The sequence below is a fragment of the Gekko japonicus genome, unplaced genomic scaffold, assembly GCF_001447785.1.
Source record: "Gekko japonicus isolate JY-2015 unplaced genomic scaffold, Gekko_japonicus_V1.1 scaffold541, whole genome shotgun sequence".
Lineage (NCBI taxonomy): Eukaryota > Metazoa > Chordata > Lepidosauria > Squamata > Gekkonidae > Gekko > Gekko japonicus.
In genome coordinates, this window is record NW_015170907.1 from 213,696 (window position 1) to 238,027 (window position 24,332).

A 24,332-nucleotide genomic window follows, 5' to 3' on the forward strand; every position below is an offset into this window, starting at 1 on the left:
AGTACATGTCTACGTATACATAAAGTATTGTCAAGTCACAGCCAACTTATGGTGACCCCCATAAGGCAGGGGTGTCAAACGTATGGCCCGAGGGCCCAAACCAGTCCCTCCAGGGCTCTTATCTGGCCCATGAGCAACTGGTGCAAGGTGGCTGTTCAGGGTGAGGGGCGGGCAGGTGCATGCAGTGTGTGTGATTGAAGCTGTCGAGAAATAGGAAGGAAATTGCTAGGGGGCAGGACTATGAGGCTGAGGTAAAATAGTGGTGGGGAAATGGCAGCAAAGGCAGAGAAAGAGGAGGTGTGGTGGTTTTTCCCTTCCTGCCTCCTCCAACTGCAGCTCAGTGAGAACTGGGAAAACCACTATATGTGGAGGGTGGCAGAGCTGCCACTGCCACACCAAACAGAGACCCATGAGCAGGGTTGGTGAGAGCGAGCATGCAGAGTGGTGGTTTTCTGGTGAAGGGACAAGGCTGACTGGGGAGAAGGGAGGAGGAGGGGCCACCACATGGATTGGAAGGCAACTGGGCTGTCTTGTGTTTGCCACTCTGAGCGGAAAGATGTCCTGGCCTTGGAAGTGAGTGGAGGCGTGAAGGGGAAAAGGGGTGCCACTGTCACCACTACACATCTGAACATCCATGGAGCCAGGAGGCAGAGGGAGTGTTGGGGAGGGGGGGATGGTGTCCTTCTCACCCACACCTGTTTTCACCCCATTAAGGAAAAGGGGTCACAGGAGGACAAAAAGCACCCCTTGGAGGTTTTGGAAACAGCTTCTCCATCAGGCCTTCCCCTCAGCCCTGCAGCATCTGTGTGAAATACAGGAGGGATGAGAACTGGTGGTGGTGGTGGTGAGATCTGGGTGAGCCAGGTTCAGAACCCCCCCCCCTCCGAGCCAGGACCCTGTTGTCTGGGTCATCCAGGGATTGTCCCTCAGCCTGGACCACTTCTCAGGGTCGTTGTTGTTGGTGGGGATGGGGCGGTGGAGGGGGAAATCTGGTGTGCATTCTCAAGATCCTCAGAGGTAGGACAGGAAACAAAGAGTGAGAGACGGATTGTAGCCATGCTTCACTGCTGAGGCTGGGCAGGGGTGCTGATAAGCTACCTTATTTACTTGCAAGGAAGATTACTCATCTCCTAAAAGTGCAATATATACAAGTAAATAATTTGTATGGAAATGTAAGATACTCCCCCCCTTTATGGTATCCCTTGGAAAAAAAACCTAATCTTACATATGATTAGATACATTTATTTAGGGCTTTTGTAGATTCCCCAATAAATCAATTACTTTCACTGCTAGGAATCAATTGCTTTTGTTTGTAAAAAATAATATTATTATTTCGGTTTGCCTGTGTTATTTATAAAGTTTATATCTCCAGTACCTGGCATTACATTTTATAGCATGCATGGTCAAAGCCCCAGAAAAAGGAGTAACAAGGCTTGGACCATACTCAACCTCCCTAGTGGTAGGTCTTCTAGCATGCCGTGGCTGGGTAAGAGCTCCTCCTTGATCCCACATCCATTCCACTACCTGAAAAAGAACTTGATATGTCTGCAACCAGTATAGCCAGGATGCCAAAAGTGCTGCAGTCTTGCAGAGTATGCATATATCCCCAGGCTTTAGTAATTCATGGGATTCCAAATTCATGCCCCCAAACCTTGATTTGCTATGGTTGCCTGTCTCTAGCACTCCAGTGTGATCCAGTAGGTTTCCTCACAGAAAGTACACCACCTATATCCTTGTCCTCCTACAATATTTGATTGGGGAGGTGGAGAGTATCCAAGCCTTATTCATTTTGAAATATTTTTTTTCCTATCCAGGTCATACATGTACATCAAAGTCCACACAAAGTCCTTATACATGTGAATTGCCATCTTAACTTTAACGAGACATTCTGAAGAGCTTCTTATGTACATCTGAGACGAACATCCACAAAAAATTGCTTGGCAGAGCAACATTCTGCAATAGTGTACGCAGTTACACTCATGTAGACTTGTTATTTAAAATATTACTTACATAGACAGGATGAAGATCAACTCCATACATTTCGAGTGTTCTTGCCACCCCTAAGTAATTCATTTCTGCCTCAGCAGGAACTTGGCCCCTATTTAACATAACAATCATAAAGATATCTACTCAATATGGAAAAATTTATTGGGGAAAATTATATTCACGTGACTTCCTGATGTGAGGAATGTTGACAAAGCCCAGTTTGTGTGTTATAAAGAGTGCCAGTATGCTTTGTATCCACTCAAACATACCACTCGGGTTATGAACCCTGTGAGTTGGACTCTTTGTACAAGCTTCTGCTCCTTTCACACCATTTAGCGCTCCTTTTTTTGATGGAAAGAAACTGTGCCAACAGGGTCTCACAGCAATCAAGTGATAATATAAAATCCCACTGCTCATGGATATATTTCTTGCCAGGGAAAAGGAGGGGAAGTGCCATTATTTCAGGATCATGATGCCACCACCAAGGTGGAAGAAAGGCCTCTCAAAATATCTTAGTAGATGGGTAGAATCAAATAGAAGGCTATCCCTGGATCAGTTCATGTAGAGCTTTAAGGGTAAAACCAGCACTATGAATTATGTCTAGGGATGGGCACGGACCCCCCAAACAAACCCTGGTTTGAGCACAAACCAGGTTGGTTTGTGATTTGTGAACTGGGGTCCAGGGAATGTGTCTCCCACGATACGCCCATGAACCTCCATGTTTTTCATGGAGGTTCATGAAGTTCATGGGAGACATGTTCTTGGCTCCAAAGGCATTTAAATGCCTTCAGAGCTTACTTCCAGGTCCGGCAAACCACCTGGAAGTGAGCTCCAAAGAAATTTAAATGCCGTCGGAGCTCACTCGGGTGTGGCTGTGGGCCAGTGGTGGGCTCTGACAGCGTTTAAATGCCTTCAGGGTTCACTTCTGGGTGGGGTCGTTCTACCACCTCCTGAACTTATGAACCGAAAGGATCACGAACCGGTTTGATAAACAGAAAAATTTGTGTAAGTTCGTGGTTTGTTTAATCAAACAAACTACTAATCCCAACAAACCACCATTTCCCCAGTTCGTGTCCATCCCTAATTATGTCCAAAAGCAAACCAGTAATTATAAAAAACATGATCACTGCTCATTGCCCTTTCAACAACATTGCGGGTCTGAATACCATGTCCCAGCAGAAAAACTACAGCCATTTGAAGAGACTTGAGGTGTCAGTCCTCTTATAGAAGACTCTCTGTCTGTCTTCATGACTCCTTGATCCATAATCACCTGACTCACTTCTGAAATATGCTTTATCCTTTTCCTTCAACTTTTTGATTGACATAGAAAATTCTGCCAAACAACTATGTTGACTGATGAGCTGAATCTTACAAATTATGAACACTGCTTGCTTTTGTAAAATATGCTCTTGCTGCTGTGACTTTTATCTCTCTTATGGTAGATGGTGCATTTCTGTTTTTATAAAACGGTGTGATCTTCCTGTCTTTTTCTGTGCTTATTCATGTCATTTAATAATGCCTCTGGTTGGAGGCTAAAGACACTAATGTATATTATTATAATGTAAATAGTGACTATAAAGCAGAAGAGCCAGGTATTAAATCATGTTCCAGAGAAAGAAAATATTTATCTACACTATAAGCTGATATTAGCTTTATGCCACTTTAATTGTCGTGCCCTGAAAAATCCTGGGAATAGTAGTATAAGGACTTGCTGAATTCTGTTTGAGATCTCTAGTAATTCCTCATAGAACTATAATTTCAAGGTCATCTGTTTCTGGAAATTCTATCTAAAAGTATCCTAAGCTCTCCTGGTATGCATGAACATTATTTTGGGCAATATAGCTACTTTCTAGGAACAGTATGTGCTAATCAAAACTGGGATTATTGAGGGTATGAATTAGCACCGACTGAATTTGCAATATTAGCATATTGCCATTTTCACAAAAAAATGGCAATGATGCATACCAAGAGGACTACACATAGCACACTCTCCCAAGTATGCAAGACAGGAGGGTTAGAAACAGGCTTATTGAACCAGGGTAAGTATGTAGTACAGATAAGCTCAAAGAGACTATGCATAAACTGTACAGATGTAAAATAAAAATCTTCCTTATTCACAGCAGCACTCTTTTTCTCTTGAGCTATTTAACTTTACAGTGCAGGCTTAGCTAATACAACCAAATACTTACACCAGAGTTTTATGTATCCGTTCTATAGCATCTTCTAATTCTTCTTTCTGGTCTGGAACAAAGCGGTATTCTGATACATAGCCAGCAGTGTGCTTGTATGGGTCATAATCTCCAAGTTCAGCTATACAGAACATACCAAACAAATTCACACACTTTTTGGGTGTAATTAACACACTCTTATTTCCCAGCACAAGCATCAGAACTAAATAAAACACAACTAAATTAACATAAAGCTGGGAGATCAAGAAAGGGGAATCGGAGAACCCAAGGTAGTTCAGAGCACTAAAATATACTATGAGCTCCTCATGAATTTCATAGAATTACTGCATTCACAATGAAGCAGCTGGTAATAGATGATCTAAAATTGTCTTCTCCGTACTACATATATGCCCAACTCAAGTCTCCAACATTTTTCGTAGGAGAGGCATAATTATCCATGAAATTGTATCAGAACAAGAATCACCACTTTTATTAGAACACACACCCCATGTTTCTGTGTAAGTCACACACTATTCAAGGCGTGCCTCCTTTGGAAGTAAAGTACAGTGACTGCTGTGGAGACACAACAGGCACCATGCTCAAGACAGACATGCAGCACAGCAGAAGCTAATAGGAAATAATGTCAGAGCAACCAATCATGCAAATATACAGCAGCCAGCCTCCTCTGTAGGCTGAGCCCATGGGAGATTTTAATTATTGAATTAACCTGTTTTTCAGAGCACAGAGGACTAGTATGCTCCAATGCATAATTTGTGAATTACTAGTGTAACTGATACAAAAAGGTGTACATCAATGGTACCACAGTGGAGCTGGTCAGCCATTCTATACTAATACCAATAAAACTGGTTGTTGTGTCTTTAGGAAATGGTATACTTACTAATTATCACAACCTGCCAATACCTTGTTCATATGGTGTCTTATTCTGTTCCACTTCTGTGTTATGATTGCACAGGGGTTCAATTCTGCAGTTGCTGATTGATGGCAATGTGATAGTTCTCACAAAGCCAAATGTGGTTTCACAAAGCCCTCACTCAGCCTTTAATACTAGCACAAGATAATCAGTTGGGATATCACACACAGGCAGCTTTTTAGAGCCCATTCTGAATGCTTATCTGCTTGCTCAGACTGTTTGCAATCAGAGCTTCAAGCTTAAATCCCATACAAAATAGTTCTCACATCTGTTATCCCCAGAAGTAGTAATGCTAAGAACTGAACCCAGATACATCTTTACTTTTTGAGTATATTCTGTGAGTGATGTCACATTCACACTAAGCACAGCTAAGCTGCATTTTTTCCCAGCAAGACAAAGTGAAGCATATGCTTTGATTTCCAGTTAGAAAAGGAACCATCAAAACTAAAAAAAACCCACAAATGTAGTTAAATAGTGGCATCAAAGAAGCCATAAAAAGCAAAGAGGCTTCCTTTAAAAAGTGGAAGTCTTGCCCAAATGAGAAAAACAAAATGATTCTGCCATGATCATTTTCGATCTGCAGGAGGCGGCTGAAGACAGTTTTATTTACAAGTGCATTTGACTATTTTCCCCCCATGTAAATTTTTATTAGGTTTTCACACATTATAGGGCAGGAAGACTACAGGGGATGGGATAGGGCATTATAGGGCAGGAAGGGTACAGGGGATGGGATAGGACATAAAGGGAAATTCCATCAAGTTTATATAATAGCTGTTACAAATTTTCCATCATAATTCTTTGTTTCCAAATCTCTTCCTTTTGTACAGTTACTAAGACTAGTGTCACTTAATCAAATCGCCGAAGTCTTCTATTATGATTCCTGAAAAGAGTCAGGTTCTATACAGTTCAAGTTAGATTCTCTAAGTTTATAATATTTATATTCATTGTTCTTGGTCTTCGAAGTTTCTTTCCACCCAGTCATAAAATAGTATCCATTTGTCTCTCACATTCTGTTTACTTCGGTCTTTCAACAAGTCCGACAGTATGTCCATTTCTGCTGTCTCGAACTTTTTTGTCAAAAGTTCACTTTCTGTTGGTATCTCTGATTTCTTCCAGTACTTAGCATAAAGGATTCTTGCTGCCGTAACTATATGTATAATTAAATAATTAACTTTTAAATCTTTTACATCAGGCATAATATTAAGCAAGAACATTTCTGGTCTAAATGGTAGTGGTACTTAAACATATTTTTTGTAGCATTTCATGAACCCTTCTCCAATATAACATCACCTCTTTACACTTCCACCAAACATGAAAAAAGCTTCCCACCTGTATCTTACATTTCCAGCATTTATCAGACATTGCAGGATACATTCTGGCTAATTTCTCTGGCGATATATGCCACCTATAGAACATTGTATATAAATTATCTTTAAAGGCAACCGATTTTGTTATTTTAACATATTCTTGCCTCTTCTGTCTCATCCTCCATGGTACCTCTTTCAGAATTTTAATCACATTTCCTGTTATAGTCAGGTCTTTGTCTCTCATTCTCCTCAGCACCTCATCTCGCACTGCTCTTTTAGTAAATTTCACGTGAACCTCTGTTGGTTCTTTGTTCTTTCTAGCGTATCTTGAATTTACTTTATATATCATGTCTATCTTTCTTTGAAGATCATCCATTTCGACCTCCATTTCTAATGCAAGTGATTGTGCTAATAAAAGGGACAAGTCCTCTTCCTTATCCTCTGGGATGTTCTGGAACCTCAGCATATAGGCCGCTCTGTCCATTTTCAGCTTAATCATTCTGTCATCTTACAGCTGTTGTGCTTCTACCAGTTCTTTTACTTTCTGTTGGGTCTTTTCTGCTCTTTTGTCAGTTTTTGTAATAGTCTTCGCTAATTTGGTGGTTTCTTGTTTGTTTTCCTTAAGTTGATTTGGAAATCCTCCATTTTATCAATTCCAATTCCAATAACCTTTATTGGCATAACAATAACTTTAAAAAGTAAAGATAACAAATCAGCCCATATGCCAACAAAGAGAAACAATCAGAGTACAGCGATTTGTAACATTGTATATAGTAATAATAACAGGGCAAAGTGATAAAAGTTCAGAACAGTAATCTCGAGTATCAGAGTAATTAAAACAGTTACAGTAAGAAGCTTAACTATCTGAAGAGAAATCATAGATACACCTTATCTCTCTCACTCACTCTCCACCTCCTTTCCTCTTCTTCTTTCCTTTTTCCCCCCCTATTTTTCTTGGCCCCTAAGTACATTTACCAGGAACTCTGCCACCTGTGTAGTAACTTTGGGGGTTTTGTCCGCTAGCAAGAATTCAATACTTCTATTGGTTGCAGCCTTAGAGAGTTGAAGGAGAGGGATAATCAAGTGTAAATGTAGCTGAGTAAACAGCGGGCAGTTTAAGAGGATATGCTGAACAGAGTCAGGTTCTTTGCAGAGACATCTGCAGAGTCTTGCCTCATAGGGGATCCATTTTATCATTTATACCTTTGATCTGAGTTGTTATCTGGGTTAGGCTGTTCTGTAATTGGCTCAACCCAGTTAAAAAAGTTGCTTGCAAATTTGCCTGGAGCTCTTTTAAAGAGTCTTGTGATAACATTGCTCCCACTGATTTGATTTGACCCGGAGAAGGATTAGGGGAGAAAGAAGATGTATTCTTCCTATCTAGCTTACTAGGTTTGCTCATTTTCATATGTTTATTCTAATATGTTTAATTTCATTTGTCAATATTTTAAAAACTATTCAAAACCAATACAATTATATTCTCCAATCCCAAAATACAATAACAAATCAAGTTTTCACCATATTCTTTCTACAATCATATAATGCAGCCCACCTTCTTCTTCTTTTTCCCCCAGACCAATATTTAACAAATAAGCAAATTTAGTCTTATAGCAAGCTTTCTCTGACTCACAGTCTATAAATCACTTCCACAGATAAGAATGTTTCTTCACTCTGACATTCCAGAGCTATTCCAGATATGAACAAAACCTCTTCTGCCTTCCAGTTCTCTAAATGTGCCTCGGTTTTAAAATGCCTGGTGTTACTCTTCACTCTGACATTCCAGAGCTAATCCATATATGGGCAAGCTTCACTCCACGTCACGCCGGAAGTAGAACAATTTTAAAAAGATGCACGTCACTTCCACCCCACCAACAAACTGTAATTCTCAAAGTCTAACTTTGATTCTCACCAACAAACTGTAATTCTCAAAGTCTAACATTTAATCTAACTTTATTTATTGAAATTGTATGAATTGTATTTTATTTTGTATTTGCTGGTTTTAAACTGTATGTTGGTTTTAAATTGTTTGTAAGCCGCCCTGAGCCACTTTGGCGGGAGGGCAGGGTAGAAATTTAATAAATAAATAAATAAATAAATAAAGTCAGACAAAATAAAGCATATTATTATAATCCTCTTTGGGCAAAATGACTCTGGAAATTTGAGCCACTTTATGACTTTTGCTTGTATATCAAACTGGACCCCTCAGGAAAACCATAGTATCGGAGAGGACTCTCATTACAACCAGTTCTCTTCCTAGCCAGGAAAACAGACGCTGTCCCTCCATCTCCAATTAGAGTGAAAGCCACTTTCTTCGGGGGGGGGGGGACTTTCAACCTTCCACCCGCCTTCCTCCCAGAGTCCGGCTGTGCAGGTTTGTATTCTCAAATTAATCTCTCAGTTCAGATCTTCTTTAATCAGGAAACAATCTTACTTATTTGGAAAGTTCTCTAAAACAACATCGCTTCATCTGCCCACTCCTCTCACTGTGGGGTATTCATGGCTGCGTGCCAACATGGCTCCTGAGTCAGTCTCTGCTTCAGGGCAGATGATGAAAGCTCAATCCCCACAGCCGCTGCTTAGGGAGAGCTTCTACGTCACGCCCTCTGCTTTGGTGACCCTTCTCCTAGGGTCTCCTTAGATCCCGGTTTCCCCCAAGACCTACAAACTGGGTGGCTCAACTCTCCTTCAGGAGCAGCTCTGAGGAGAGACCGAAGGTGCAGCGCCGAAATCCCGCCTCCTCCCGCATTTGACTAATTTTGTTTTTATTTATTGGCAATCCTGAGAATTTAAACTGTTGTCTTTTATGTGTTTTACAACTGTTTTATTTATATTGTAAGCCACCTTGAGTGCTGCAAGGTAGAAAGGTGGCAAATAAATGTTTTAAATAAATAAATAAAAACAAATGCTAAGTGGATGATGTGAAATAAGAATTTCAAGAGCATAAAGTAAGAATTACTTTAATCATATAAGAAGCAGAAAACCAGCCAGGGTTAGATATTAATGGAGTAGATGGATTGCTAAAGCAAGAACAAGAGAACAGAGACATGCTGAATGAATTCATTGTAATCTGCTTCAAGACTGAGCACTATTATGAAGATCATTAAGGTTACCAAATATTTTATGCTCTGGCTTTTTTAAGCTTCTGGATTTTAATGCATTTTTATGATTGCAGGTTTTATTGGCTGGTTTTAGTGGTTATTAATTTTAATAATTTTTAATGTTTTATAATTTTTAATGTTTTATTTTTGAGCCATCTAGAGCAGGTCTCTGAAGAAGCAAAGCATATGTATTTTAAATAAACAAAATAAATAAAGGGAAGTCCTGCCTTTCCAGCCATTTGAACTTTAGACAGTGACAGCAAGAATGCACTTAAGTGTGATCCAGTAGTCATTATATACATGTTTACTGAGTAGTCTTTAGAAAGTGGCTTTGTAAAAGGCTTTTTGCGTCATGGTATATGTTCTTGTATAGATCTAATAGATCTATGGTGTAAGTTTAGGATAAATAGATTTATGGTGTAAATTTGGGATACTGTACAAAGTTCTAGTCACCCCATGAAAACAGGTGGGGGAAAGTGCAGAAAAGTACAACCAAAATGATCAAAGGTTTGGAACACTTTCTCCAAATGGACAGGGATGGACAGGGATAAAGAGCTTGGAGTTTTTCAAGTTAGAATAAACAGGCTATGAAAGTTCATTATGCATGCTGTAGAAAAAGTGGATAGTTTTGTTTTTTTTCTCCTCTTCCAAAATACTAGAGCCGGGCCAACCAGTGAAATTTATGAGCATTAGTCACAGGACAGAAAAAACAAAATACTTCTTCACACAATTAATTTGTACACCTCACCATCATGAGATGATGGCTGCTATCTTTCATAGCTTTAAAAATAAATGAAAGTCCACAGCTATTGGCCAAGATGGCTGAAAGGGACTCCAGATGCAGCATACCTCTGAATACCATCATCATAAAGTTTATTATATGGTCAACAGACCTTCAAGATACAATCGTTCTCTGAATACCAGTTTCTGTGAGGCAGCAGCATAGGAGAGGCTTTGGCCTCTGTGCCCTTATTGTGGTGGTTCAGGGATATCTGGTCAGCTATCATCAGGAACAGGATACTGATTAGATGGACCACTGGTCTGATGGAGGTGGTTTCTTCTTATGATCAACTGAAAGCAATGGGATTTAAAACACACTTCATATTTTCTCATGACTTGAATTTCAGTGACTACATGCTCAGGGTCCACAAAGACTACAAAAATATTCATTTGTAAATTAAGAAAAACAAACTTCCCATCCCACAGAACATCTTGATGAGATCTAAGCATGCTCATTGGTCTCCAGGATGTTGAAGACAGTTGAAAGTCAGTTAAAGAAAAAGAAAAACAGAGAGGACATTGGGCTGCTCAAGCCCCTAACAGTTTATAGTCTTCTGAGGGCACACATTAAGCATCTCTTGACTACAATCTCAACTCTGTGAATTCTTCCACCAAGCACAGAGAGGAAGAAGTAAAAACGTCCTCCTTTCTGCATTGTACTGCTCAGTCTTAGAGCTTGAACAGGAGCTTCCAGTTCACCCAGTTCCAGACTTCGGCAATCAGGACTACAGAATAATTGCACTACAGCACTAAACTTTTCCTCCAGAGTTCATCATGGACACCCCAGCTTGTAATCACTGAATTTATACATTTTTCCCCTACATGAGTTTGAGGCATACTGTCATGATTCTGGGCCTAAAGCTGAAAAAGAAGCAGCCTGTAGACCTCAAGGAAACCTCACTTCCACAATAGGCCTACATTTCCCAAGCTTTATGATTGGACCATGGAAAATAGAGGGAAAACAGACACCTATTCATGTAAAATGGGCAAAGCTCCAACAGACAAAATATAAGGTCCTACCCAGATAGGGTTACCAAGCACTTACCTTGCACTGGCGGGGATTGGGAGGGAGCTTGCCAGGAGTGGGGGTTAGGGTGACATCACCCCACACTATGCTCTGGTTTTGGGTAAAACTCTATGGTAAAGTTGGGCTCAAACCATGGAGTTTCACCCAAAAACTAGAGTGTCACTGCATGATGATGTTGCTTCCGAGTGGAGTCAAGGGTCGTAACTGTTGGGGGTGGGCAGGAGCCTGAGAAATTGGGGGACCCACTGCTCCCAATCCTATGCCCAGAGAAGGAACATGTTTTTCCCCTGGAAATTGAGCAGCAGTGAGGTTGCTCTTGGACAGGGGAGGGGCCATGGCTTAGCGGGAGAGCCTCTGCTTGGCAGCAGAAGGTCCCCAGTTCAATCCCCAGCATCTCCAGTGCAAAGGACCAGGTAGTAGGTGATGTGAAAGATCTCCAGCTGAGAGTTGATCCCTTGTCCCATGGTGGGGTGAGTCAGGCCTCCTTTGATCACATATTTATTTATTATATTTATACCCCGCCCATCCTGCGAACATATTGAAACAGAGTAGAGACTAAGTAAGGTAATCACATCAGGGACCTTTGTTGATTTCTGGCTGGCTTCTTTCTTTGTGAGCTTGGCCTGTATTTATTCTGACCTATTTTTATAACTTTTCTACTGGTCACTCACTTGCTCTAACATTCGTTTAATAAACCAGTTCTTGTTCACTCTGCTTGGGTTCTTCTCACCTCAAATTTGGCCATATACCAGGACACACCCTGATTGAAGAAGGGGCTGTCTGGGGGCAGGGAGGGTGCTCTGAGCCCTCTCTAGTGAAGCCCTAGAACCAGAGTGGTGGCAGTCTGTTAAGGCCCTTGCCTGCTCCAGGCCTGAGGGGAGTAGGGGGAAAGGAGGGGGTGTGCAGGAAGGGAGAGATCCCCGGAAGGAACTTTCTACCTGTGGCAAACTTGCTTGGCCATGCATCATTCCATGACACATACATAATTGGCTTGAAGCATGTACAATAAAAAGGTATTGCAGAAAGAACTGACAACAGAAGTGCAATATAATTTGAACAGAAGCACATACATTGTATTGCATAAGCTCCCAGCTGAGCAGCAATGTTGAAAGGACAAGGCAAGCGGCCTTGCAAGAGATCTTGTTTCACTTGTAAAAATACCTGATACCTAAAAACAAAGAAAGAAAGAAACTGAATATGAAACTGAATAATGGCTTGAATTACTGCATTATATAACATAATTTGTGAACCTTTCATTATGGAACTTTGTTATATTTTGGATGGGTCATTCAATTCTGAGAATAAATGCACATCCAGAACATAATTCTTAAAGCTATGTTAGAGTGAGCTGTTACCTATAGCTTTCATTTTTACTTTATTCAGAAGTTCCACCATGTCAAAATACAAACATGAATGAACCAAATGGGTTCACAACCAAAACAAAGAGAACTGTGATTTCCCATATTATTTAAAAAGAAATAAATAAATAAGTTTCATAACAGGCATAACAAGCAAATAAAACTATAGTATTAAATGGCTTGCTCATGCTCTCTTTATAAAAGGAAGGACATCCGCAATTTTTTACTACTATTAAAAAGTACCTACTGTGTCCTATCCTTAGTGGCTAGAGATGTTATTTATACTATACCTGGTAATTTCTTCCTTTAGTTTGCAAGGATCCTCTGCATAGAATTTAACTCCGAAATACAAGGTATATGGTGGACCAGCTATTAAAAATAAGAAAACTCATTAATTTTGAAGTATATATAAATGTTTCTTTGCACATTATATTACACATACTATAAACCCATACACATTTACTTGGAAGGAAGTTTCACTATTTTCACAAAACCCCACTGAAGACAGTGTGCACTGAACTAGGGATGGGCATGAACTGGGAAAATGTGGTTTGTATCGGTTTGTGGTCTGTGGTGCATGCGGTTAGCGAGCCATGGACCATCCCAAATGTTTTGACACTAGATGAACCAGTTCAGTTCATGAGGTTCGTGACACACTAGAACAGCCCACAGTGTGCTAGAGAAACCAAACAGAGGACCCCTGGCCCCCCCCCCCAAAAAAAGACCATTTCCTCCAAAAGACCATCACCAGGGGTCTCAGAATCTCCTTCCTATATGTGTTCCTGGGGCTCTCTGCAGAGGCAAAAGAGTTGTCAGCACTGCTGAGAGTCACCAGCAACTGCTAACATTCTCTGGAGAGGAGGACTCTGACAACAGTGTTTTTTTTGGGGGGGAAGCATCCTCCCCTTCCACATCCGAACTCCCTGTTCCTTCTCCCGCCTTGAATACACCCCTCCATGGCCCCTCCCAGCCCAGCCCAGCCCAGAACCAGCTGTGCCTCCCACCTTCTCCAGTCCTGGGGCCACAGTTTGGAAACATTTCTGCACCCTCCCCAGTGATCCCTGTGTGGCAGAATACCAGGTGTATCACACCCATGTTTGGAGGGGCGTAAACTCACCCCAACGCTTGTCCTCCTCTGTCCCTGCAAGCACCTGCAAAGGGTGCACCCCATTGCCCCCCCCCCCAGACAGAAGAGTCAGACAACCAAGGCTGGGTAAAACTAAGGCCACTTTATTTAACATAATGAAAGTAACAGAAAGGGCAAACAGAGAACAGCGGCACAGTCAAGGCCTGGAGTCACCTTGACCCCATCTTTACTGTACAACAGGCAACTGTAAGTCGCTTGCAAACCCTGTCGGGCCCAGAGATTGGGATGCGCCTTGAGAATCCCTCCAACACCACTGCATGATCAGCATGGAGGATCCGTCGTGGCCATCCCCAAAGGCAGTCTGCAGTGCACGAGGCGGCAACTAAGAAGGGAGGAGCATAGCCAGCTGCTAAAGAGGCTCTGGCTCTGTCCCCCCCCAGAAGCCCAGCTGCAACTGCAGCCCTTCCTCTTCACGAGGAGACAAAGGCAGCCCTCCTTGAAGCATGCCGTTGGCTGCTTCAGGTAGGGCCGAAGTATGTTGCTGCCAGAAGAAAGAGTGGTGACCAGCAGAAGGAAGAAGAGGCACACTCCCTCTCAGCTGGGAGAAGTGGAGGGGTAGCAGGAGACCCCTCTGAGAAAAGCTCCCCACACTCGAGCTGCTATGGATGGGACATCAAGGTGGGCCACCCTCCAAGAGGTCAGAAGGGCTACGTGGAAGGCTACGTGGAAGGCCCAGGAAGCAGTTACTTGCCTCATCGTCAGTGAGATGATTGCTGTGGATGGCCAACCCTTCTCCGTCATGGAGGACATAGCCTTTTGCCGGCTGCAGTGGCAATGGTCAAAGCCTAGCTCTCCAGAGCACAAGGCAGAACAGTGCACTTCACAGCAGACCTCTGGAACAGCCAGCAGGACTGTTGGGCTATGGCCCAGGCCCCAAGAGCAGACAGTCCTGCTGCCAGGCTACAAAGCAGTTCTGCTCCATGTGCAGGGGGTGAATGCAGACCACAAAGTGCAAAACATCACCACCATGTGATATAGAGAAGCCTGAGGGAGGGAGTGGGTGGAGGCAACATCATCTATGGCTACATGGTCATGGATGCCAGCACCAACATGCTGGCAGAGGTGAAGCATGTGCGCCTCAAGGGCATCGTCTGCCTGATGCACATGTTTCAGCTGGTGGTGAAGGATGCTCTGGGGCTGGGGAGCGAGGAGGACTCTGACAACAGTGTTTTTTTTGGGGGGGAAGCATCCTCCCCTTCCACATCCGAACTCCCTGTTCCTTCTCCCGCCTTGAATACACCCCTCCATGGCCCCTCCCAGCCCAGCCCAGCCCAGAACCAGCTGTGCCTCCCACCTTCTCCAGTCCTGGGGCCACAGTTTGGAAACATTTCTGCACCCTCCCCAGTGATCCCTGTGTGGCAGAATACCAGGTGTATCACACCCATGTTTGGAGGGGCGTAAACTCACCCCAACGCTTGTCCTACTCTGTCCCTGCAAGCACCTGCAAAGGGTGCACCCCATTGCCCCCCCCCCCAGACAGAAGAGTCAGACAACCAAGGCTGGGTAAAACTAAGGCCACTTTATTTAACATAATGAAAGTAACAGAAAGGGCAAACAGAGAACAGCGGCACAGTCAAGGCCTGGAGTCACCTTGACCCCATCTTTACTGTACAACAGGCAACTGTAAGTCGCTTGCAAACCCTGTCGGGCCCAGAGATTGGGATGCGCCTTGAGAATCCCTCCAACCCCACTGCATGATCAGCATGGAGGATCCGTCGTGGCCATCCCCAAAGGCAGTCTGCAGTGCACGAGGCGGCAACTAAGAAGGGAGGAGCATAGCCAGCTGTTAAAGAGGCTCTGGCTCTGTCCCCCCCCAGAAGCCCAGGTGCAACTGCAGCCCTTCCTCTTCACGAGGAGACAAAGGCAGCCCTCCTTGAAGCATGCCGTTGGCTGCTTCAGGTAGGGCCGAAGTATGTTGCTGCCAGAAGAAAGAGTGGTGACCAGCAGAAGGAAGAAGAGGCACACTCCCTCTCAGCTGGGAGAAGTGGAGGGGTAGCAGGAGACCCCTCTGAGAAAAGCTCCCCACACTCGAGCTGCTATGGATGGGACATCAAGGTGGGCCACCCTCCAAGAGGTCAGAAGGGCTACGTGGAAGGCTACGTGGAAGGCCCAGGAAGCAGTTACTTGCCTCATCGTCAGTGAGATGATTGCTGTGGATGGCCAACCCTTCTCCGTCATGGAGGACATAGCCTTTTGCCGGCTGCAGTGGCAATGGTCAAAGCCTAGCTCTCCAGAGCACAAGGCAGAACAGTGCACTTCACAGCAGACCTCTGGAACAGCCAGCAGGACTGTTGGGCTATGGCCCAGGCCCCAAGAGCAGACAGTCCTGCTGCCAGGCTACAAAGCAGTTCTGCTCCATGTGCAGGGGGTGAATGCAGACCACAAAGTGCAAAACATCACCACCATGTGATATAGAGAAGCCTGAGGGAGGGAGTGGGTGGAGGCAACATCATCTATGGCTACATGGTCATGGATGCCAGCACCAACATGCTGGCAGAGGTGAAGCATGTGCGCCTCAAGGGCATCGTCTGCCTGATGCACATGTTTCAGCTGGTGGTGAAGGATGCTCTGGGGCTGGGGAGCACTATCAAGGCCATCTGGGATGCTGCCCCCCTCGAGATGTGGTCCTTGCTCGAGACTTGCTGGCACCTGGCCGCCGGCTTCCGGCCCAGCATCAAGTCTATTCATCTGCTGCACAAGAGGCAGGGGAAGGGGGATGAGGAACTCCACATAAACTATGATTACGCGTTTGGTGAAGCAGAAGAGCGTTGCACAGGATTTCATTTCCTCCATGACCATCTTGCATGGGTAAGAGGAGCTCAGCATCGGCTCCAACAATTGGCTGACCCTGTCCCAAATGGTGCGTGTCCTCAAGTCCTTCCAGGACACCACTGACATGCTCTGCATCCATATGGCTAGCCTGGGGCAAGTCATCCCCTTGATTTGAGGGCTGGACCAGGCATTGGATTCTGCACTGAACCTGACTGTTCTACTATGGGTCCTGACTGGAAGAGAGGTTGTAGGTAGGCATCACCACCATTTTACATTCCCCTCTACAATAAAGGGAAATATAAGCTGGTCTGTATCTGTGACTCCGGATAAAAGGCAACATTGCTCTCCTGAACGCAGAGCTCTTCCAATGAAAGCATGAGCTCTGCAAAGAAGTGAAGAGGCTACAGATCAACAGACATGGCTAGAGGAACCAGCAGGTGGAAGACGCTAGAGAGGAGAAGGAGGAGAGCTGCCTCAAAGAACCCAACAAGGGAGAAACCCCACTACTAGTTGTCAGTAGTGAACTGGGAGGTCAGCAGCAGAGGAGATGCCAGGCGTGCAATAGCAGAAGATTTGAATGAGGTGATGATCAATGCTCCCTCTAAGCTGTGGAGCCTTCTGAGCAAAAATTCTGCTTTGTGAGCTACTGGTGTTAAAGTTGTGAGTGAGCGATTTGGCTGCTGCATAAATTAGTTTGCTCTGGAACCACCCTTCCTGAGCTAAGACAAAACTGTGTGAGCCAGAGGCTAAAAAACTGTGAGCTAGCTCAACCTAACTCAGCTTAGAGGGAACACTGGTGATGATATGGGAGCACCTCGCCAAGTCCCCTGAGTACTGAGTACCACCGATCCCCTAGAGTGCTAGTCATGCAAGGCTATGATCTGGCCTGACCTCTCTTGTGTAGCCATGAGCCCTGAATCTACCTAACTGTCAGCTAGCTGCCATGTTTCACTTGTGTTTGTTCTTTCCTGACTGTGGTGCGAGTGCGCATGCTTGCTTGCTTGCTTTGCTTGCTTGCTGTAAACAGCGATAGGGAGGCGCTCATGAGACCATGCGAACTGGCGCTGCCAGACTGAGTTATTTGACTAACCTTGAGGAGGAGGGAGGGCTTGCGTTCCACTGATGGTGTGAATATTTCTGCTCTCATGGGGCACGGAGAGTATCCCATTCATTATGTAACCTCCCGCCGGGAGAATTCCCGCGCGCGTGCTTGGATTTAATTTGCTTAGCCAATTGCAGCATCATGTTATATGTAGTGATGCATCCACCCCATTGTCATTCCTAACAATATACCTGTAGATCATAGCAACAGACCTGTAGTCTAGTAAAGCATAACGATTCCCTGGAAACGTGTGTGGAGATTTGCATGCTGTTGAACCTGACACTAACACCCAAACCCCAGCAGGATATAGAAGTTCACAATCAGGAGAGTATAAAATGTGGGTCCTCAGCCATGGCACCCAGCAGCTAAGCTCCACAGCTCGGTGTGAGCAGAGAGATGGGGTGGCTCAGAGCCCTGAGTCCACCTAACACTCAAACCCCAACAGGGAAGAGGCATTCACAATCAGGAGGAAATAAATGAATGCACTCCGTTAGTCAGCTTTTAACAAGTTCCCTGCCTCTCTGTGTAACTGCGAACAGCCAACAGACATGAGGGTGTGGAGCTGAGCTGAGCATATATACAGCTTTCTGATCTCATAGAGCAGAATGGGAACTCTGTTATTGGCAGCCAGCAGTGCCTGTTAAGCTTTGGAGGGCTCCTATTGGTTTTTCCAAGGCTGGAGAATTCCACCTCACCTGTTGCCCTGGAATTCTGTGAACACTTTAAACAGTTGTAAACAGTCTGTCTGGAAAATTATCCATCCATGAACTGCCACAAACAGCACCTAAGTTCGTGGAATGTTCATGCCAGTATGCCAGTCACCCCACCACGAACATCGCTTTGCAAACCACGAACCTGTCAAAATTTGTGACAAACTTTATTTCGTGAGCCTGTTCGTGCCCATCCCCGCACCGGAATGCAAACTTGTTATATACAGTTTATGGGCTGCTAAACAACCTTTATTTTTCCTCCTGAGAAATACTTCAAAAACAAGAGTAATCCACCCATCTTAATGCTTTAAAGTAATTGCAACCATCTAAATACCCAAGCATCTTCCACACAGATATGAGAACACTTGGCAATATTCCTATGGATTTCTGGATTTCTTCTTGTAAAATTGCAGGACCTGCAACCCATTAGCAATAGATTCCACAACAGCCTTAATGAGATTAATCAGAGTAGGGGATAGGACCTAATTTTGATGCAGTTTATTTATTAGGAGGTTTGGTACTAGGGGTACTGGATCTCCATGGTGCAGTGGGAGCAAAATGGGAGGGGGGAATTAGCCTCATGCCAACACTGCAATGTCATTTCTGACACATGCCTGGATGTGACACTGCTGATTACATTGTCCCTACCCTCCAGAGCTTGGGCTATAACCCTATTTTGTATTGGCTTGGTGATCTACAAGAACATATTGTTCTGCTGGGTTTTACACTTTTAATTTGCACAGAACATGTATTTATACACTCAGGCAAGCACAGACCTTTGTGAAATATGCTGGTGCACGCGCTAGTGCACCAGTTTTCAAATTGTAGCCCAATGGGGTTTTCCCCCAGTGCAGGACCCCCCAAAATCCCACCTGGTAAGGAAGCTGGGCTGCTGTGGCTTCTGTCTGGGTTCTGAGAGGACTGCCATCTTTCTCTCTTGCTCTCTTCCTGTCTCCTCCCACCCCCATGCTTGCCCATAGACTTTCCTGGAGCAGGAGGGCAGGCAGAAGGGAGGAAGGAGAGGAGGGCCAGATGAGGCAGGAAAAAGTTTGCAGGTCCTCTGGAAAAGGGCTTTTCCATGTGGCAAGACTGGAGGGAAAAGAAAAAAATGAAAAGCGGCTACTGCTCTCCTTGTGCTGGGGACTTGAAGGGTGTATTTAGTAATGGAAGCTGAGGTGGGTGAGTTCGGGACGCGTGATTCCCAAGTGAGCAGGGGAGAAGAGAGAGAAATGCCTGCAGCCTGTGCTGGTGGGGCTCCTTTCCCTTCCCTTCCCTACTGCTTTGGGCAGGCAAGAGGTATCCCTGGGGCTGGGCTCTGTGGCGCAGGTCTGGCACTTCAGTGTGTGTGTGTGGGGGGGTCTGGTTTGACTTCAGAGCAAGTGGGGGTGGCTTCTTTTAGTATGACTGGCAAAGGCATCGCAGGAAGGAGAGCAGGTTTTTAAATTAGCCCCTCCCCCCGGTTGGAAATGCTGGGAGAGGGTGAGTTGGTGGTGGGGCTGCCTCTGCAGGAGCTGGTCAGCGGCAACCCATCTGTGGATTTTGTGTTCTTCTCCCCACCTTTTATATCCCCCCAACTATGCCTTTTGATGTTCTTTTCTCTTCAATTTCGAAGCCTTTTCTATCTCTTTTCTTCTCCTTCCACTGCATCCCCCTTTTCAGATTGCTTTTTATGTTCAGCCCTTCCCGCCTTTCCCTTTCTCCCCCCCCCCCATAAACCCTAACCCCCATGTATTTCATTTCATTTCAGAGTAGCAAGGAAATGATCCCAATGCTTCCCTGGCTGTAGTCTTTAATCCATGTTTGCAAATGAATTCTTTGCACGTGGTTTATACTGGAGGAAGTCCATCTCTCCTCCCCCCTGCTGCTTTCAGTTGGTTTTATTTATTAAATTTCTTGGTCTCTTACTCCCCGCAAAGGGTCTTGCTTTTGTCATGTTGTGGTATATTCATTGTATACATGTATATATGTAATGAAACAGTCTGCTCTTCCCCTAATATCTGTGTGATTTAGTTTGGTCCTGTTGGGTGGAGCTCTTGTTTCAGTTTCAGTTTGTATATGCTAAATGAACTCGAGAACAGGTGGCTGAGTGAGTTCTCTAGCCTGGAAACCCACATACAAAGGGGGACATTACAAATGTAAGCCTTCAAGCTCCTTTGTAACTGCTGGTGGGGGGGATTTGGAACTTGGGGGGAAGCAAACGGGCACAAAGGATTTCATTTTCTTTCCCTTTCTTTCCATTTTTTCTTCCCCTTTCTTTGTTTTCTTTCCATTCTTTCCCTTCCTTTTTCTTTCCCTTTCCCCCCATTTCTCTCTGCCCCTTTCCTTCCCTTTCTTTATGTCTCTTTCTTTCTCCCCCCTCAGTTCTTTCTTTAAAATCCTTCCCTATCTTTCTTTCTCTTTCTTTCCATTTCTTCATGTTTGTATGTTTTGTATATTTGTAAACTGAAATTTTAAAACTCAAAAAAAATTAAGCTCTCACAACTTTTACACTTGTAGATGTTTTGGCTCATGACATAGAATTTTTGCTCACAACAGTTGGCAACACCCTGTGAGAGTACCTTCAATTGGGCCTCGTATCCCTGGTTTGGGAGGGGAGCGAGCCTTAAAGAGGGAGTGCACCACACCACCACAGGTGGACAAAATGGCATGCCTAGAGTTTCCAACTATTCGGCATATTTATTCCATTTAAAATTATAAATGCCTTATTTTTCCATAAGCAAAATTGCAAATACAGCAATTCTAAAGAGTGACCATTGAAAAGAGAAAGTGCACATTTTATAAATAAAATTGAGTGTTATTTGGTCAGAAACAGTCTCATAGTCAACAGAGGACTAGCACAATAACTGAATACTGAGGTACACTTCTATTCAATAGTGTATTTATCATACACAGGGCTATTTTTGGGCAGGAACGCACAGAAACGGAGTTCCAGCTGGCTCCCAAGTTGGCCACGCCCAGCAGGAACTCATTAGCATAATAGGCCACACCCAACAGCAGAAACTCATTAGGATTGGCTACATTAGGGGCGTGTGGCCTAACATGCAAAGGAGTTCCTGCTACAAAAAAAGGCCCTGGGTTTTGACAACAAACAAGGTAAACAGAATAACAAGCAAAAGGTGGGTGTGGCTGGATAACCACACTTCTGGTAACATGGGGGTGCGGCCTAATGTGCTAATGAGCTGTGCTGTCAGGGGTGTGGCCCAATATGCTAATGAGCTCCTGCTGTTGGGTGTGGCCTGTTATGCTAATGAGTTCCTGCTGGGCTTTTTCTACAAAAAGAGCCCTGATTTATACATATTGTACTAAATAACTGATTGTGGACAAAACTATCATTCTCTAATGCTGCAGACTGTCTTACAAAAAAATCATACTTTAAATTCTGAGTGAGTAAACCCTTACCTTAAATTATTTAATTTATTGCAAAAGAGAAAAATATTGTATAGATGTTTTCAAAATTTATTATTTTTCCACAAGAAGAAAATGAAAAAAACCCTATAGGTAACTTCCCCCCCCTTATTTTTCCAGGTTCTTTCTCAACTTTCATATCTTCTAAATAAACTTCCACACTCAAGGATCCCTGCTTTGCACATGTTGTGTTTTATACACATCTCCATCCCCAGTGGCTGTGAAGGACAAATTATATACATACTGTTTATGAGTTCCTTATGTTCTGTAAGAGTCTTTCCAGGATCCAGCCAGTACTGTGAGAATATTAACAGAAATGGTCATTTTGTTGTGGCATATTATTCAAACATACATTTCAAAATATACATTGCTATATATATTTACAAGCAATGCCATAGCTTTTCTCTTGAAAGAATACCATCAACTAAAAACCAAGCAGTAGTTACTATAGAACAGCCTGCTATGGTTATGCAAAAAAACCCCAACAACAAATCTTGTTCCATCCCAAATTCTGTAAACCTAGACTAACATACACAAAACAAAATCATACATCAAAAGTTAATTGCACCCATTAATGTGATATTCAGGGCTCCAATAAACAAAACACTGGAAATTCCTCCTACTCAGAGGACATTTTTGATAAATGGGTACTTCCCATAATCCTAGAGAGGCAGGAAGTTTATTGCAAATTTTTCCCTCTGCCTTACAGGAAGTACCCACCAAGAGCTTCCAGTTTGGAGGCTTCCACAGCTCGTATAAGCAGTCTTTCAGAAAAAATGTACAAGTTAAATATGTAGAGGGGGGGAGTAGGGGTTTGCGTTTGGTATAAGCCAAACCAAATAAATACCAAAAAAATACCTTATCGGGTATTTGTTAAGCCGAATACAGATCAGAAATCTGTATTTGGCTACCAATATGGCTCAACCTCAATCGCTCAGGAGTGACAAAACCCAATACCTTCCTTCTCTCCATTGGCTGTCTCCTCCCCCCTTCCTTTGGGGATGGAAACAGAGAGAGACAGAGAGAGAGTGCACTTGAGAGGAGCAAAGTCCAAGTCCCACGGTACCTTTAAATGACCAACAATGTTTTATTTCAGGTATAAACTTTCATGTGCACACATACTCCGTCTCCAAGGCAGCTGCTGCATTGCAGACCGGCTCTCTCAATTGTGTGGAAGAGACAAAAACCCAAACTTCCTTCCTTCCATTGGTTGTTTTATTTCAGGCAGCTGGGAACTCCTTCGTAATAACATTCAGTTGGCTTCGAGCTGCTGTTTGTGGTTGCTTTTCCCTTGTGTTACAGTACAGAATTAAGGTTCCCGGGCTGGTTGCTGAAGGAAGGAGTTTCTCAGCTTTGGGCGTTATTGTTGGGCATATTCAACAGCCTTACTCTTATGTGTTAACTCTGAAGTTTGTGAGTGGGGCTTGACCTGAAGTTTTGGGGGAGTGGAGCCTGAGGACAGTGGAGTTTGGGGAGGATAGGGACTTCAATGGGGTATAATGCATACAGTCCACCTTCCATAGTGGTCATTTTCTTGAAGTGAACTGATCTCTGTCACCTGGAGATCCACTGTAATCCCAGGAGATCACCAGCCATCACCTGGAGGTTGGCAGCCCTAGTTTTGGGCCCCTGCAACACTGTTCATTAGCAGATTCCCCACCAGCAGCAGCTTATAAATACAAGCACTACCAATCCCTCTACGTATTACACCTAATCCAATCAAGCCTACTATTGTCATTCATCTGCTATTGCCATTTGGCATCAGAAATCACCTTTATAATTTTACTAGGAATAAGGCCCGTTGTGGAAATAAATACAACGAGCTCTAGAAAGAGGCTCTGAGAGAGTGCTCCGGCCTTGGGCACGCAGCGTCAATTTGCTGTGGCAACCTCAGCAGGGTATAATGACACAGAGTCCACCATTTTCTCCAGGGGAACTGATCTCTGCCATCTAAAGAGCAGTTGTAATTCTGCGTGATCTCCATCCCTCACCTGGACACTGGCAACAATGGTTCCCCATGAGGGAATGGCTGGTTTGGAGGGTGGAGTCTATGGCACTGTGCCTGTCTGAGGTCAAACCTCACCCTCTCCAGGCTCCATCCCTTAAATCTCCAGGAATTTTCCACCTGGAGTTGGCAACCCTATCAAGACTGGCCCCAATGAGTTTTATCCCAAAGGCCAAAATAGGTGTGGAAGTGGCCTTTTACTGACAGAACTTGGATGCCTAGCAACAGGAACTGCGGAGAAAGTACAGTTGCCAGCTCTGATTAGGGAAATACCTGGAGATTTGGGGGGGGATCCTGTGGAGGGCAGCATGGAGGGGGATGGAAGGAATCAGCAGGGTATAATGCCATAGGGTCTACCCTCCAAAGCAGCCATTTTCTCCAAGGGAACTGATCTCTGTCATCTGGAGATCAATTGTAACAGTGTGAGATCTCCAGGTCCCCCTGGAGACTGGCAACCCTAGACGGAAATCAGCCACACAGCAGGGGGTTGAAGAGAATGGTTTGATGGTCGCTGGCCCACCTCATTAGCCAGCCAG

At 44.1% G+C, this 24,332-nt stretch overlaps 1 protein-coding gene across 1 annotated transcript in view; it reads right to left on the reverse strand.

Moving 5' to 3' along the window:
* The window catches only part of EPB41L4A (erythrocyte membrane protein band 4.1 like 4A), a 141,328-nt gene that overhangs the window by 48,844 nt on the left and 68,152 nt on the right, over positions 1–24,332 (reverse strand). Inside the window, exons 4-8 of the mRNA XM_015418652.1 lie at positions 22,036–22,087; positions 12,946–13,024; positions 12,368–12,465; positions 4,176–4,296; positions 2,011–2,098 (exon numbers count right to left, since the gene is read on the reverse strand). Of these exons, the coding sequence (XP_015274138.1) occupies positions 2,011–2,098; positions 4,176–4,296; positions 12,368–12,465; positions 12,946–13,024; positions 22,036–22,087 (438 nt within the window). The remainder of the gene's footprint in view (positions 1–2,010; positions 2,099–4,175; positions 4,297–12,367; positions 12,466–12,945; positions 13,025–22,035; positions 22,088–24,332) is intronic.